Genomic DNA, 16,798 nt, shown 5'->3' with positions numbered 1-16,798 from the left:
TTTACTCTCTGAGCCACCTTCCTCAAAACTCATGGGCCTCTAGTACCCTATGGAACTTTATCAGCCCCTAGCGGCTTTTGATTGGTCCCTGCCCATCCCTGATTCTAATACATTTTCCTTTTTTTATCAACAACAACAAGCCTTTATTGGCATTTCCTATCCAGAAACTTTGCTTATGCCACAAAGTACTCCCTATGTGAAGCATGTGGATTGTGTACCTTGTACTGCTCCCATTTTATTTGCACACCCTGCTACTTTCTCCCTCAAACTTTCAGTAGAATCATAGAATTGGAAGCGGCCATTCAGGCCTTCAGTCCAACCCCCTGCTAATACAGGATCAGCTTAAGACATGCCTGACAAATGCTCATCCAGGCACAGCTTGAAGAGTGCCAGTGAGGAAGAGCTCACCACCTCCCTAGGTAGCCAGCCACGGCTTAACTACTGTTGTTGTAATAATAATAATAATAATCCTCCACTGGAATGTATGCAAGAATTACAACGTAAAATCAGCTAAAAACTGGTGGGAACATTGTCCAGAGAAAGTCATGGAAAATGAGAAGGTCAAGATCCTGTGGGACTTTCGAATCCAAACGGACAAAGTGTTGAGACATAATACACTAGACATCACCATGATCGAGGACAAGAAAGTGACCATCATGGACATAGCAGTACCCGATGACATCTGGGTCACTGAAAAAGAACATGAGAAGGTCACTAAATACCACAACTTAAAAATGGAGCTTCAGCATCTATGACACAAACCAGCTGAGGTCATCCCAGTGGTAATCAGTACCCTGGGCGCTTTCCCGAAAACACTAGGGCAGCACTTGAAACATCTTCAAATCGACAAAATTAACATCTGTCAGATTCAGAAGGCAGCCCTGCTGGGATCCACACAAATACTGTGTTGATACATTACAATTTCCTAGGCCTTTGGGTCAAGCTCCAATTGTAATGAAGGCCAGCAACCAGCTAAAGAACTGGCAGCTGTGAAATCAACCAATAATAATAGTAAAAGTGACCATCATCGACATAGCAGTCCCGGTGACAGCTGGGTCATTGAAAAAGAACTTGAGAAGCTCACTAGATACCATGATTTGAAAATCAAGCTTCAGCATCTGTGGCACAAACCAGCTGAGGTCATCCCAGTGGTAATCGGCATGCTGGGCACCATTCTGAAAACACTAGCACATCACTTGAAACATCTTTGAATTGACAAAATTAACACCTGTCAAACTCAGAAGGCAGCCTTGCTGGCACGAATACCGTGCCAATACACATTTATGGGATTCAAAAATTTTAACAACAGGTTCCGAGGGTGGTGGGATTCAAATAATGACCGTTTGAAGTATTAAAAAACCAAAAGGTGGTGTATTATTTCTTTTTACATATATAATTACATTGATTGATTTTAAATAACATAAGTGAGGAGAGAAACCAAAAACTATTTACAATTTTTAACATCTTACAAATATATCTAATTGTCTATTTCTCTCAACCCCCACATTAAAACATCACGAAAAATACAGTTGCCCCCTATACTGCCTCCCTCCTTCCCATATTTCCCTCCCCCCTACATTCTACTTCCCCTTTAGATTCCTATAACTACTTTCTTATCTATTCCCCTTGAAAGAAAAGTAACGGAGAGAGAGATCAAAAATCCTTAATCTAAAAGAGTAGTTTAAATGGGGTTTAAGGGATGGGGTTGACAGCTGCTGCAGGAGAGTGGAGCAGGCTGCCAGGGAACACAGGGCCAGTATTTGGAGCTCTGTATATGTTGCTGCAGCTGCTCTCTGCCTATTCATCTATGGCCTTTACTACGAGCTCAGAACAGTAGAAAACAGGAGATGGAAGAGCCAATGTAGCAATGGGTGTGTGTTTCATTCATCTGCATAGAATAGACCACATGCTCTGCATAGAATAGACCACATGCAAGAATTTTTAAATGGGATGGACTGTTAGATGACAGAGATAGCAGAAAACAGTCTGTGGTGATGCAGAGAAGTTTTCCTCCCTGCTGTTTTGCATTGATCAAAGAGCAAAAGTTGACTAAGGAATCTTTTCTCACATTTTATCTGGTTGGAATGATTAGGCATTGGCACAGCAGAGCCCTTATTTGGTGCTCTCCCATCCAAATACTAACCAGAGCAAACCCTACCTAGCAACTGGGTTCTGACAAAATCTGGCTTGCCTGGGCTATCTTGGTGAGGGTAACAGATACCTTAGGACTGCACATTCCAGGGTACACCCCCCCCCCTTTTGGCAAAGAAGAATGAAATTCTAAAAATAAATGCATGTGGGAAGGCAATCCTTCCTAAACTTACATTAGAGAGTTAGACACCCCTCTACTTTTCTGCTGATCTTGAAGGGCCTGCAGGGCGCCAGAAGCAGCGAGGGAGCGGGGAGAGTTGTGGCGCTTCTGGTGCAGCCAGCCCTCTGAGATTCAGCTGGTACCAATGCAGCCATAATTTATGCCCATTATTTTATGTTCTATCCCAGGGGTCGGGACCCTGCGGCTCGAGAGCCGCATGTGGCTCCCCCGCCCCTGCACAGCAGCTCCGCCCGGGCACAAAATAGTTGTCCTAGAGTGGGGACTCTCCCCTTCCTGGAGCTCACAGAGAGCCCCAGCCAGCCCCTGACCGCTTGCGCTCCGGCGAGTGAAAGCGCCGTGGAGACGGCTGGCCGCAGCCCTCATCCTTCTGCCAAGGTCGGCAGCGTCGGGGGAGCGTTGGGTGGCTACCGAACCGCCCAAGCCAGCTGGCTGGGAGTGGAGGGAGGACGGGGCTGGCGACGGAGATGGCGGCGGCGGCGGCGCAGCATAGAACCCACAGACCTGACCGGATCGGCCAGGGCAGTGGGCAGCAAGGGGAGCCGCGCCAGCACAGCGGGACGGTGGCCCCAGCTACAGAGGGCGCCAGCAGGTGCCGGAACTGATGCCCAAACAAACGAGAAGGAGGGAAGCAGGAGGAGGAACCGACGCCCGGACGGGGCCGAGGTGGAGATGCGGGAGCTTTATGGATTCGGCAAGCTCCGGAAGGAAAAAAAGTTGGAGGGCTGGATGCAGAAGAGGGTGGTTTGCTGAGGAGCGGGACGAAGAGGGAGGAGGGCGTGAGAGACTGGGAGAAGGAAAAAGGACAAGGTGGGAAAAATGGAGGAGGTGGTGGTGCCAGGGAAAGCCAGAAACTCAGAGGTCCTGGTGTCCCAAGCCTCCCCCCAGCTGCCCAGGCAAGCAGGCATGCAGCTGCCTCCACAGAGCCATCCGCTACAAAAAAGGGATCCCCTCCGCACTTTCTCTCCCCCCAGTGCACGCGCCATGAGGCTCCACCTTTTACCCGCAAACCCCCACAAAAAATGTTCAAAATCCACACTCCATACAAATAAAATACAATTTTCTCTGTAGCACCGCATAGACTCCATGAGAACACACTACAACTGTCTACTCTATACAAATCATGAAGGCAAAAAAACAACATATACAGTGCTATCCTCATTTCAAATGCCAAAAAATATCTTCGGATCCAAGTGCCCTCCCCTCTGTGGAAAACGGGTCCAAATGGCTCCCTGGGTGCCAAAGGTTGCCAACCCCTGTTCTATCCTGTGCTGCCAACTGTAGCCCAAGATCATGTTCACACATACTGCTAGCAAGAAGTATATCCCCCATCCAGTATGCATGCTTCTCATTTTTGTTATCCAGATGTAGAAATCTGTAGTTATCGTTGAATTCTATCTTGTTCACATCCATCCCCTTTTCCAGTACGTTCAGATCTCATTGGACTCTGTCTGTGGTGTCTTGTGTAAATTTAATGAGTGGTCCCTGTGCCCCCTGATCCATTTACTAAAATATTGAAAAGTACCAGGGCCAGAACTAAGCCCTGTGGTATTCCACTAGCACCTCCCTCCAATCAGATGCAATGCCACTGGCATCTATTCCTTGAGTTCAGTTCTTCAGCCAGTTTCCTATCTACATCAGTATCCTAGTCTGCAGTGCTTCAGTTTACCCGTCAGATAATCATGAGGAACCCTGTCAAAAACTTAACTGAAAACCAGGTGTGGTGAAGCTCGGCCCCGGGGTGGTGCCCGCTGCCATCCCTCCTTCCCTTATCCCAGTGCTGGTTTGCCCGTCCTGGCCCCTGGTGTCCTGGGGGAGGCTACCACTGAGTAGCTTATTTGCTCACAGCTCACAGTAGCCTATTTGCTCACAGCTTGCTCAAGCTCGGGGCTGCCTAAGCTGCACCCTCCTCACTAGTCTTCCAGGCCAGCCTTCCCTCCGTCCTCTTCTATCTCGCTACCTCCTCTCTTGCTCTCTTCCTTTGCTCCTTTGTTCTCCACTCTCCCTCTCTCTCTGCTCTCCACTCTTTCCTCCACAACAACCACCCCACCCCTTTCCTCCTTCCTCCCCCAATCAGGCCTCCTGCCTCTGACCCGAGTGCGCCCCGCCCCACCCCTCTTCCCCCACCCCCTCCTGGGACGACCATCAGCAGAGTGCCTCTGTTGCCTACTGTGGCTTCCTGGTGGTCCGGTGCAGCCCAGGCAGCTGCCAGCCCCTCCCACGCCTCCTTCGGGTCAGCCAGCTGGCCCTGCCCCCACTTCCAGCACCGCAGCAGCCGCAAAATGCAGCTGGTGGCTTCAGGGAGCCATGCTGGCCTCTCTGCTAGGGTCATGGCAGTGGCCCCCCATAGTGGGTTGTCGGCCATGGGTGGGGGTCCCGTCAGGTCTGGAGAGGGGTTCCAGTTTCAGCCACGGACACCAGGAAAACTACACTGATGTCATTCCCATGAACCACTAAACTCGTCACTCAATCAAAGAAGGTCTGGCAGGACCTGTTGGGATAAATCCATGCTGACTTCCCTGGATCACTAAGTTGTTCTTCAGATTCTCACAAATTATCTTCCTGGAGCAGTGGTCAGGCTAACTAGCCTGTAGTTTCCTGGGTCATCCCTCCTCCCTTTTTTGAAGTCTGGGCAGGTGCTGAAACCTGTACTTACTCACACTTACTTCACTTAGGCTCCTTCCACACATGCAGAATAATGCACTTTCAATCCACTTTCACAATTGTCTGCAAATGGATTTTGCTATTTCATACAGTAAAATCCAGCTGCAAAGTGCACTGAAAGTGGATTGAAAGTGCATTATTCTGCATGTGCGGAAGGAGCCTATGTTTCTCAACTTCAAATTCATAAATTAAGCCCCCTAGCATGTCTCTGTTTCTTGGGAATCACATCCCGAATGATAGTGTCTTCCCTGTTGCCTTATCTTATGTGGGGTCATTGCCTTCCCACCCCAGGCAAAACAGAGCCAACTACGCAAACCTAGACTGTTCAAGGTCAGTTTCTCCTGTGCATTACTATTTTAAATAACTGCTGAACTTTATAGTTTTAATAGTGGCATGATCGCCTAGTTGAGAGACTTTGAACCATGATGATGAAAGTGTGTGATTTAGATTTTAAACTAACTTCTCACAGGAAATGGTAATCCTGTAAGTTCCATTTTCAGCATTCCTAATATCATTTTGTTAAGTGTTGCTTAGTGCATATTTCTTATAGTGCATTATTTTTGAAAACAAGGGATTTCAGGTTCTGTTGATTTGGAAGATGAACGTGTTCATAAATTTGTCTTATAAAAACAGTGCTGAAACTAGTTATTTTGTCCAGATCTTGGCCTGTGTGTGTTCAGATCTGCTATATGTCCTGTCTTAACCTGCATGATATGAGGTATCCAAATTCTTATTGCCTGACTCTGCTGAAGCATGATGAAAACAAGTTAATTTTAAACAGGAAATGGTGTCTTTTACTATTTTTTAAATTAGGCATTGAGTGCAAACATAATCAGTGTCCAAGATACAGATTTTTTACTTTCATGGCCAACTGCTTAGATCTTAATTGTGTGTGTGACCGAGTATTTTTAATTGCTGGGAAGGCAGGGTTATCAATGACAGGCATTATATTGAAATCTACATATGTTCAAAGAAGCTGATCAACATTTTAACAATTGAAAACAAATATTTAAGTAGAAGGAAAGTATTCTGATATGTATTTTTACAGATAAGTATTTGTTTACTGAAACTTTGTCACAACTATCAAGAACGTCAGTTTATCCACTGAGACATCAACTATTCCAAGAGTTCATCTTAAGAAAAATAATTTTAAATTATGTTTTTAAAATGGGAACTTAAAAGACATAATAGTCAACAAGTTGAAACTCATTCCGGATCATCTTCAAGGTGTTGACCTTTAAGGCACTCTGTGGCCTGGGACCCTCATACCTTTGTGACCGTCTTACTCCATATGTCCCAGTTAGGCCTCTGCGTTCTGCAGAGGTGAATTTACTGGTAGTCTCCCACCCCTCAATGATGCGGCTAGCCTCTACCCAGGCCAGGGCTTTTACGGCCCTGGCCCCTGCCTGGTGGAACACTCTCCCTCCAACTGTTAGGCCCTGTGGGACCTCGGTGAGTTCCACAGGGCCTGTAAAACTGAGTTGTTCCACCGGACTTTTGGGGAGGCTGGCTGCGGATTGTCTGCCCCCCCCCCCCCTCCTTTGATGCCCATGTATCATCTACTTCAACATCTTTGGCACTTCGCTGGTCTCCTCCTAAGCATGGGATCAGGCTCTGCCAGTAAATGTGAGATGCTGCTACTGTTTTAACTGTTTTAATGGGTTATTTATATTTCTGTATTTTATGGTATATTGTTTGTTTGCCTTTGGCCTTATTGTACACCACCCAGAGCCCTTTGGGGGTTGGGCAGTATATGAAATTTAATAAATAATAATAATAAGAAGAAGAATAAGAATAATGTTAGCTTTCTTCTACCATTTAATATTTAACTTGCAATGTGGAATGTGGGGGAGGGGAATGAAAATTGGTGTAAGAGTATGCAGGCACCTGAGCTGTTTTGATCTACCTATCATAAAGAAAAGGTATTCTCAGTGCTCTAGAGAACAAGTTTACTTACCAGTACAAATATTGAGCCGTGTCAGATAATAGCATGATTGCCACCTGTTACTTAGAGAGCCAGACATTCCCCTTAAAATGTATAGCTGCTGCTGAATCAAGACAAAAGGCAACCTCCATTGGTCCTCATAGTTTCTCCTGCCTATTCCCTCCCTGGTACATGGAGACCTCATCACTACAAGAACTGGTGAGGGGAGCCGTGTGTGAGGGGACTGCGGCAGGAAAAGGCAGAAAAAGTCAGCTGCCTTTCCTCTCACTTTAACAGGCAATTTGAGGACAGTGAACAGAGTCTAGGTAAGAGGGGACATTTCTCAATAGTAGTGGTCTACTTTTAGAAACAATTTAGCATTTTCATCTACATAGAATGGTAAATGGATGAAATTATAATCTACAACTCTTGGTAGTTTGCTAATAATTGGTTATTTAAACTAGTTTCTTCCTCGGTTTATGAAATAGCCAGGTATTCTATACATGTGTTTGAATTTTTTTTCCTCTACATGTTAATTTAGACAGGCTCAATGCTATAATGGCATCACCATATTGGAAATGGCCAGCAGGCTCAAATGCATCTTTCCTGCTCTTCCCACATGAACGTTCTGCTTCTAGTGTTGACCATGGAGTGTCATTATATATGCACTTATGCTAACGTAGGTTAGCTTTTAATCAGAGTTTGAAATCAGGGTTTAAATATTGGACTATGTTCGTGGATACAGCATGTGCACATTCCATAAAATTCATTGGGTTGTTGACTTACTTTCTACGTTCTGAAAGATGCTCAAGATTATGTGTGTGATTTCAAGGCTGGGCAGTGAGAAAGGAGGAGTGTAACAAAGCAGGGAGCTTCACCTAAGAGCTTATGCAGGAGTAATTGGACTTTCACTGTGTTCTTCTGTGAAGAGAAAACAGTCATCTAACATAAACAGAGGCTGGATTAAAGAGATTGTCTGATAGGGAGCATACTTACTAATGAGATTGTACGTAATGCTATAATCTCATGATGAGAGAAACTACTAGTGCAGCTGCACTGAGTAGCAGTTCTTTCTGTGGGAATGTGGAAATGGACAGAGCATTTATACATCTCAAAATATTCTTTTTAACTTTCTCTACCTCCAAGCACAAAAAAGTCCTTGATGCTTTTCATAAAGATGTTCTTGGTTTGTTGATTATTGCTACTTTTATGAAAGCCGTGTTGTATTTCAGATCATATAGGCACCCTAAATACTGATTCATTTGGGTTTTTTGTGTAATTATTGTGCAGTCTAGAATTAAATCATATTTTATTGATCTAATCCTACTGAAATTAATTAGAGACCTGAAAAATAGGAAATTTTGCCTTCCTCTGGGTCGCTGGAGGTGTGGGTCGCTGGAGGTGTGGGGGAGAAAGTACCGTATATACTCGCATATAAGTCAAATTTTTCAGCACATTTTTGTGCTGAAAAGCCCCCTTCGACTTATACGTGAGTCAGGTGTATTTTAAAAAATATTTAAAGGTTTTTACTTTGTTGGCCACCAGGGGGCTAGCAGCACCAAAATTTCAGGGATTTTTCAAGAGACTCTCCTGATGATACCACCCAAATTTGGTAAAGTTTGGTTCAGGGGGTCCAAAGTTATGTTTCCAATGGGAGCTAATAGTAGATGGGGCTACATTTTGAGGGTCCATAACTTTGGACCCCTTGAACCAAACTGAACCAAACTTTACCAAATCTGGGTGGTATCATTAGGATAATCTCTTGCTGATACCAGCCAGGTTTGGTGATGTTTGGTTTAGCGGGCCCAAAGTTATGGATCCCCAAAGGGGATGCTCCCATCCCCCATTGTTTCCAATGGAAGCCAATAGTAGATGGGGCTACCCTTTTGAGGGTCCGTAACTTTGGACCCCCTGAACCAAACTTCACCAAACCTGGATGGTATCATCAGGAGGGTCTCCTAAAGATACTCTGAAATGTTGGCACTGCTAACATAAACATTCCTCCCCTGACCAAAAATCCATTTTTGAAGGATTTTAACTCTTGTGTTTTAGCTTGGTTGCTGATTGAGCTAAGACTTTTGTACTTTTAAAATTATTGTTGATACCATATTGTTTTTGTTGATCCTCTTTTCCACTTACAGGGCTAGTTTACTGTTTTTCTTTGAAAAAATATTCAAAAACATTTAACCTAGTGATGCCTCAATTAATGTAATTTTATTGGTACCTATTTTTATTTTTGAAATTTACCAATAGCTGCTGCATTTCCCACCCTCGATTTATACACGAGTCAATAAGTTTTCCCAGTTTTTTGTGGTAAAATTAGGTGCCTCGACTTATATGTGGGTCGATTTATACATGAGTATATAGGGTAGTTGTGAATTTCCTGCATTGTGCAAGGAGTTGGATTAGAAACCTTTGAGCTGAGTTTCTATGTTTTGATTAAAAGGTTTGACACAATCTCTTCCTGCTGCCTCACGTGTTTCCCTGTCTCCTTTTTCTGCTGGTTCATTAGTCTGATCTAAATTCAGTTAATTAGAATATAAATTTATTTTTGGTACATTCAGATCCATAATCAGATTATTTCCATGTGTCTTACAAAATAAGAGTATAAGGAATATAAACTTTTCAGTGAGTAATAACAGATCCCTGAGAACAAGGAACCCCTAGGTTCAGCTGCTCTATTGCAATTGCATATGCCTTTTCAGCTTTGCTGATAAACATAACAGGTTTATCAGACAACAGCTATGTAAGTATTTGTGACAAGGTTAGGTTGAGCAGCACATTTAGCAAGATGCTACTTGCTTGGCAAGAACATTATTTTCCATTCACCAGCTGCAAGGTTAGGATGAAGCTCTACAAACATTTCTGAGAATGTAATATGAAAGGTGGAAGATAGGTGGTCTTAGCTTCAGTAAGGTGAGTGGAACAACATTCAAACTGCATGTTGACTTCAATCACCAGTTGTGTAAAATTCTGGCATTTCAGTGGATTAAAAGCAAAATTAGGTAAATTATAAAAGGCTTCTGTTAATTTAATTTGTATTGTGCTTCTTCAATTGAGTGCTTAAGATACCTAGCACAAATTACACAAATTATGTAAGATCAAAATAAAATGATTGCAGCAAACTTTTGAATCATAACCATCTGATGGAAAACTGATAACCATCATATTATCTTCTTTGACTGTCAGTTGATGGCCTTTTGTAGAAAAGGAGATGTGTTTTCTTTTCTAAGTTGATCACTTGCCAGCCATATAGGTCCTTTGTCTATGATCATTTACACATATTGTTTTTAATTTACCTGTATATGAATTTCTTCATAAAATGAACCCTTAAATAACATACTTATTAGTATTATTATTTTCTTATTTGTTGAAATTTGAATCCCATTATATTGATTCATCAATTTGAACTCCCTGTCACTTTCCCCTTAACTCAGATATAATTTGTCCATTTAGTCAGATCCCACATTTACAACATCTCCAATATTAGAAATCTGTTGCACTTTCAGTAAGGGGCTTTGCATCTACTCTCTGTGTGAGAGAGAGTGTGCATGACATGTGCTCCATGCCATCAGTTTCTTCTGACTTATGGCAACCCTGTGAATTAATGAGCTCCAGAACATGCGATTTTTAATCCTTCTCAGGTCTTGCAAACTGAGAACCGTGGCTTTCTTTATTAAATCACTCCATCTTATGTCGGGTCTTGCTTTTTTCCACTGACTCTTGTATTCTGAGATAGTTCTCCCTGGCAGACCACAATTAAGTCATTCACCTGCTACTGTAATTTCTTTCTGTGATGGAGTCATGTTGTAGTCTATGACCCTGCATCTAACGAATAGTTTTGCCCCATTCTTCACTACAAATTAACAGGTTCAGTCAATAAATCCAGGGAAGATTTTTTACTTTAATACCAGACATGTACCTCCAGGAAGAATTAAACTATTTCTTGACAAAAGGAAATATGTTCCATCCTGGTAGCTACAGATGTTCACTTGTTTAAGTGCAGTTCTCCATGATTATCACTTTGCTCAACAGTCATTTAAGTATTTCTGCTTAATTTTCCTTCCTTGGAAAAAGGATTGGAAAGCTTTTGCCTGCTTATTATGGATATTGTGATGTACAATGTTTGCAAAGTACATCTCAGATGGGTAATTTATATAAGTGCTAAATGTTAGGGCTCGTAGGACAATTTTCCTAATTATATGAAGGCCCTTTCTTTGGCTCGGCGTTTTGTTGTTAAATACAAGGTTTTCAGTTTGTGGGAGGGTAGTGCTAATTTAGATAATCTGTACTTTTAACATAATGTGCATCTGCATATTTCTGAGAAGAGCTTTTATGTGAATTAACTACTTCACTTTTCAAGAGAAGAATCCTCTCATGCTTGCAAAGGATGGATTATATTTCACAACTGTGAAATGCTATATCTCTGGAATTAGATTGCAAGAACTAGAGAAACTGTTCAGTTTACTCTGATCTCCTTTGATGCACTAAGTGCAACTCTTTGGACTTCTTCCTAATGGTCTTCATTTTGGGGTTGGTTTTGAAGGAGTACTTTTGGGGTGGAAGGCATTTCCACTTCCGCAAGGGGGGAGGGATTACAATTACCACTGGCATCCTTTCTCCAACTGTACCAGCCCCCACATGCCATAGTTCGTGGCAATTTCAAGGGAGCAACTTTTCAAGAGGCACAGGAGTAGCTCTGTCAACTTCCATGATGGGCTGAAAATCTCCTGGAGTTACAACTGATTTCCAAATGAAAAAAAAACTGGTTTTCCAGGATAAAAGTCACTGCTTTGGAAATAACTCTGTGATGTTATATCCCATTGAGGTATCTCCCCTCCCCAGGTTCAACTCCCAAATCCCCAAGAATTTTCCAACCTGGAACTGGCAAAGCTACAAAGGGACAAACGTTTTGGAGGGGGAGGGAAGAGGAAAGTAAAACTTGTGGTTCTTGGCAGAGGCCTATAGGGACATGGGGTCATCAATGTCCCCAGTTGAACGCCTTTCATCACGTGGTGGGAGCCGGACAAAATGGCATGTGCCCCAGCTGCACGCTGCTGAGCCCTGCCCCTGCCTCCCTGCAGACTATCTCCTGTCATCCCCAGGGCCTGGGGCCAGCAAGAGCTGGCCAGCAGGGAAGGGAAACAGGGCTCATCAGTGGGCAGCCACCGCTGGGCCAACCACCGCCGAGCCCTGTGCCCCACGCCCCTGACCTCAATGCAGACCGGCTTTTGCCCTCCCCACAGCCTGGTGACGGCAGGAGCTGGCCTGCAGGGAGGCAGGAGCGGGGGTTCAGCAGTGGGTTGCCCTGCCCCCCAGCCCCCCATCCTCCATGCAAGCTGGCTTTTGCCCTCCCCGGGTCCCCGGGCGCCATTTCCCTCCGATACACCTCTGGTTCTTGGTGGTCTTCCTTCTGATTTGCCTGGAACATTTACCTTAAATTATTACAAGCAGCATTGCATACAGATTTGAAGGAGGCAATGGGTGGACTTACTTTCAGAAATTTGAGACTGTGATTCAACCTATCTGGAAAGCAAAATTATAAGATGTGTTAACAAACAGACAGCTTGTGGATTGCTTGAGGCCATGTCACAGGGTTTTTTTTGCTATTGTAGATTTCCGTTTGAATCTGCAATCTTGTGACTTCAGAAGGTTTTTTTTTTTGTTTAAGCTGAGATTCTCAGACTTCGAAGAGAAATCACAAGAGCCATGCAAGCTCTAACTTGCCCAGTGGTATTGAAATACTCTCTTTACTGCATGTGCAATGCAAATAATTAAATGGTTAAGGTAGCCAATTAATATACCCACTAAGTTTTTCCCCACTAAGTTTTTTCTATTTTGGTCTATTTTATTGAATATCTGCAATCCTGCTTTGAATCTGGTGTTTCAAAAGGTAAAGAAAAGTAAAATACTTGGACAGGGTGTGGTTTGTTTTGTTTATTTCATCCTCTTGAGGGAGAAGCTTTCTGAGCTTGTTTTGCTGCTATACAGGTCTGCTGTTAGTTTGAGGTTAGTAGATGCTAAGATGCATAAAGAACCTGACGGTTTTGCGTACAAGCACTTTTGCCAGGTGACGGTTTTTAAAATGTAGTTCTGATTCTGTTGGTATGATCACATTCCAGTGAATGTTATCTGCTTGAAGAGTGTATATAATTATCTTACTATGCTTAGAAATTCCACTTTAATTAACCATTGCTCACTTCTCAAGAGTACTGCTAGGAAGGTGTGAAGCTTCATGGCTATTGATGACCACTAACATTCTATTAAGAAATAGTGTTTGATTAGGTGGCTCAGCTAGTAGATTGAATTATTTGAATTTATTTTAACAAGAACTTCTGTGAAAAGGATAATGCATTTTGAGATTATCACTTGGGAGAAATGGGATGTTACTAAAGAAACATCCACTGAGTTTCTGAGTCTTTTTTAAGTCCATCAGCCATTATGTATTGTTTTTGTGATTATTGCTATTGAAGCTGTGAAAGAATTTTGTACCCAGCACTACCTCTGTTTCATAGCAATAGTGATGATACAGCAATGGTTTTTTTGCCATCAAGTCTTTCCCTCTCTCATCAGTATGAGACAGAAATAATTATATTACCTCAAAACAAGATCTGATGTTTACATTTATCTATTCCAGACTTTCTGATTTTGTCTTTCTATTAGTTCTTTGGCATTTTCCCCACAGACAAAATATTCTGGGATATATCCCAGGGTGTTTTTATCCCGGTTTCTCCCTTCGCATGGCTGCCCGTAAGCGCGTTCAGACCAGGAGGAAGAACTCCAGTGAATTATGCATGATCCCCCAGTTTATTTTCATTTTCCACATGAATGTTTATGTAGTTTGTGTACATTTACGTAGTTTACCTAGATTCCGTTTTTCCGACATTCTGATTGGCTGCAGCTAAGGGGCGGTGAGAGCAGGTGGTGACACTGGAAAAATAATCTGGTCCGTCTCCCGCAATGTTTGCATGGGCATGGGATCAGCGCGTGCTTTTTCCAAAGAACCACCAATTTTATCGTTTTTTGAAAGCCATGAGATACAGCAAATCTCGCGGGGTGGGCCTGATTTTAGGCACAGAAGCCTTGCAGAACAGGTATACCCGAAATGGGATGGTTCACTTCCTTATCGCAGGATATATTGGCCATGGGGAAAACGTCTTTAAGCTCTGAACAGGTATATTTGATTCTCATTTTGCTTTTTTACATGTTCCTCATAAGATGAATTTTGCATCTGTTTGCATAGCAAGTATTTCATTTTATTTTATTATTGTGATGATGGATGATGTTTACTATAAAAGCAAAAAGCTGAAAATGAGACTAATATCTTACCACACAAGAGCATGTTTAAGCCAAATAGTTAGTTTGCATGTCTGGTGTAGTAAAAGTAAGACAAGTTTTAAGGCTGAGGTAAGAGAAGGCGATAGCATTAGTAGGTGTGAAAAATGTGAACACTATTATGTATTTGCTCTCACCCCTATGTGAAAGTAGCTTGTGATGTTTGCTGTATTATTGCTATAGTGAAAAGCCACTACAAAACAGATTAGAATCAGTGATAAAAATCAAGAACTTCACATGCAAACAAGTTACATTCTTTAATAAAACACAGGAATCATTAAGATTGTTTCAGAGGGTAGCCATGTTAGTCTGTAGTAGAACTGCTAGACATGAGTCCAGTAGCATTTTAGAGACCAACAACAATTTTGGGATATAAGCTTTCAAGAGTTGAACTCCATCATTTCAGTTCTGACAAAGACAGCTTTACCTCTTGAAAGCTTATACCCAAAAATCTTGTTGGTCTCCAGGGTGCTGCTAGACTCAAATCTAGCTGTTTTAGAGAAATCATGTACATATGTCCATTTTCGTCAAATGCATCACTTATAATATAAGTCTTATATCAAAATTAAAGCTGTTTTAGAGAGACTTGTTTTTCTCCACATAAGCTTGGCCTGCCCTACCATGTATAGAATGTTATTTTTAAAAAGCAAGTGTCTAAAGCAAAAAAATTCAGAAGCAAAAAAGTAATTAGGGTTTTACAGCATGGTCTTATTGAATTATTTGCTTAAACTTCCTAGTGAAGTGTACAGGTTTTCCTACTATCTTCTGCATTACCTCCCTTTGACTTCCTGCAAATGTAACACTTAAGCAGGGATTGAGAGCCACTATTATACAGTAACTAGTTAGTCTGTTGGATTTTGAGTGCAAAAGCCTAAATTCCAATCCCCATTCAGACATTACATTCTGTGGCAGAGCTTCTGCTACTGGATGAAAGGGGAGGAAGAAGAACTCTGTATGCTCCTCTGGTGCCTTAAAGGATTAAAATGAGATTGCCAGGGGTGGGAGGTAGGCTATTTAACTCCTCTCCCTGTGACATGAGGTAATTTCTTCCTCCCAGCCTTAATCATGGTTTACTGTTAAATGGGCACTGGTACTGAGCAAAGCTAATGCTAACCAAGACTCCTCTCAGTACCAGTAACTGAAGGTGACTCACAAACTCTGGCTCAGAGGCAGCCTGAAATCTGCAGTATATTACTGATATTTTAACTAGGATTTTAAAAAAACCACACTGTCATTCTTTGCATATGTATCTCAATTGAGTCTGGCTGGTCACCGTGGGATTTAAATTTTTATACTATAATTACTTTGTTTTATTTTATTTTCTAGAACTGAGAGTTGTTTCAACAAAGTGGCTATAAATGAATAGGAGTGCTCTAATGGATGATGGGGAACCTCCTCCAAATGACCTGCAGGTTAATGTGCAAGACCTGGTTCATGCCGACACGCATGTGAAAAACACTTCTTCACCAGATGAAAATGAGAACCCACTGAATGGCAGCAAGCATGAAGTCCTGAAAAGCAGGGACAAAGTGATGGGAATAGTCGAGCAAGACAGCATCAATAATAATGAAGGAGAGGACAATGGTGTCTGTGCATCCCTGCATTTACAATCCTTAAGTGATAACCTGATCAGGAGTTCCAGTGCAGATGAAATGCTCATTCCAGAAATATGCATCCCTGAAAACAGGAGTTCAAGAAAAACAAAAAGCTGCATCCAGAAAGGTACAACTGATTCCTAAACATACAGTTTGCTTTCTTGGAGGTAGCATAGCTTTGGTTGAATTTCCTGAACTGGTTTTTCACAGCTTTTCTGACTTGGGAGCATCTACTTATGAGCTAACAAATGCAATATCTCTATGGGTTGCCGCCTTAATATTCTGGATAAAATGGCTTTTTTGCCTGAAAAAATTAACCAGCTTTTTTGACTAAATAATTATGTAGCACTTGGTAAATAGCACTAACAAAGAAATTAGCTTATTATAGTCTCTCTCATCAAAGAGTCTTGGCTATGGATTATATTAGGCCTAAGGCACTTGCCAAATTAAGGGTCATAGAGGTTGAAAGGCAGCATGACCTTAACAGGATACTGGATCCTTGCTTTGATCAGTCCTTACTTAATAAGCTTACCCTGAAGTCTTACCTTTTTAACCTCACCAAGTCTAAGTACAGGAGAGCTTTTACTCTTCTATGCTATAATGCTCTACTCTCAGCATACACTGAAGGGAAATACACCAGGTCCCCATCAAAGATTGGACTTGTATCTGCCAAAAGAGAACACAACAACAGGAGATATGTCCTATTTGAGTGCAAGATTTATAGTCATGTACAGAAGGGTCCACTATAATCTATTCTCATAGATTGCCCTCTGAATCAGAGAAAACACAGACTGAAAACATTGCTATCAGACACGAACTGGGAACTAACATATAAAAGTTGCCAAGTGCTCCTGGCTAGCAACTAGGATCAGAAATAACCGGACCAAGATTACTGGTTATAATAATTATCAAACAAAGTTTGATTTCTCCTCACTGTTGTGGTACTGCTTA

The 16,798-nt window shown here is 42.3% G+C and overlaps 1 protein-coding gene across 3 annotated transcripts in view; it reads left to right on the top strand.

Moving 5' to 3' along the window:
- Nucleotides 1–16,798, top strand: part of CNST (consortin, connexin sorting protein) — a 73,919-nt gene that overhangs the window by 5,091 nt on the left and 52,030 nt on the right. For 2 of the 3 annotated variants that reach the window (XM_048484786.1, XM_048484770.1), the window contains exon 3: nucleotides 15,579–15,974. The exons of the other annotated variant lie outside the window; for it this stretch is intronic. In XM_048484786.1, the coding sequence (XP_048340743.1) occupies nucleotides 15,611–15,974 (364 nt within the window). In that variant the 5' untranslated portion in view covers nucleotides 15,579–15,610. The remainder of the gene's footprint in view (nucleotides 1–15,578; nucleotides 15,975–16,798) is intronic. 3 annotated transcript variants of the gene reach the window in all.

This window comes from Sphaerodactylus townsendi, linkage group LG01 (assembly GCF_021028975.2).
Source record: "Sphaerodactylus townsendi isolate TG3544 linkage group LG01, MPM_Stown_v2.3, whole genome shotgun sequence".
NCBI classification, from domain to species: domain Eukaryota; kingdom Metazoa; phylum Chordata; class Lepidosauria; order Squamata; family Sphaerodactylidae; genus Sphaerodactylus; species Sphaerodactylus townsendi.
This window is presented reverse-complemented; position numbering and strand designations above follow the sequence as displayed.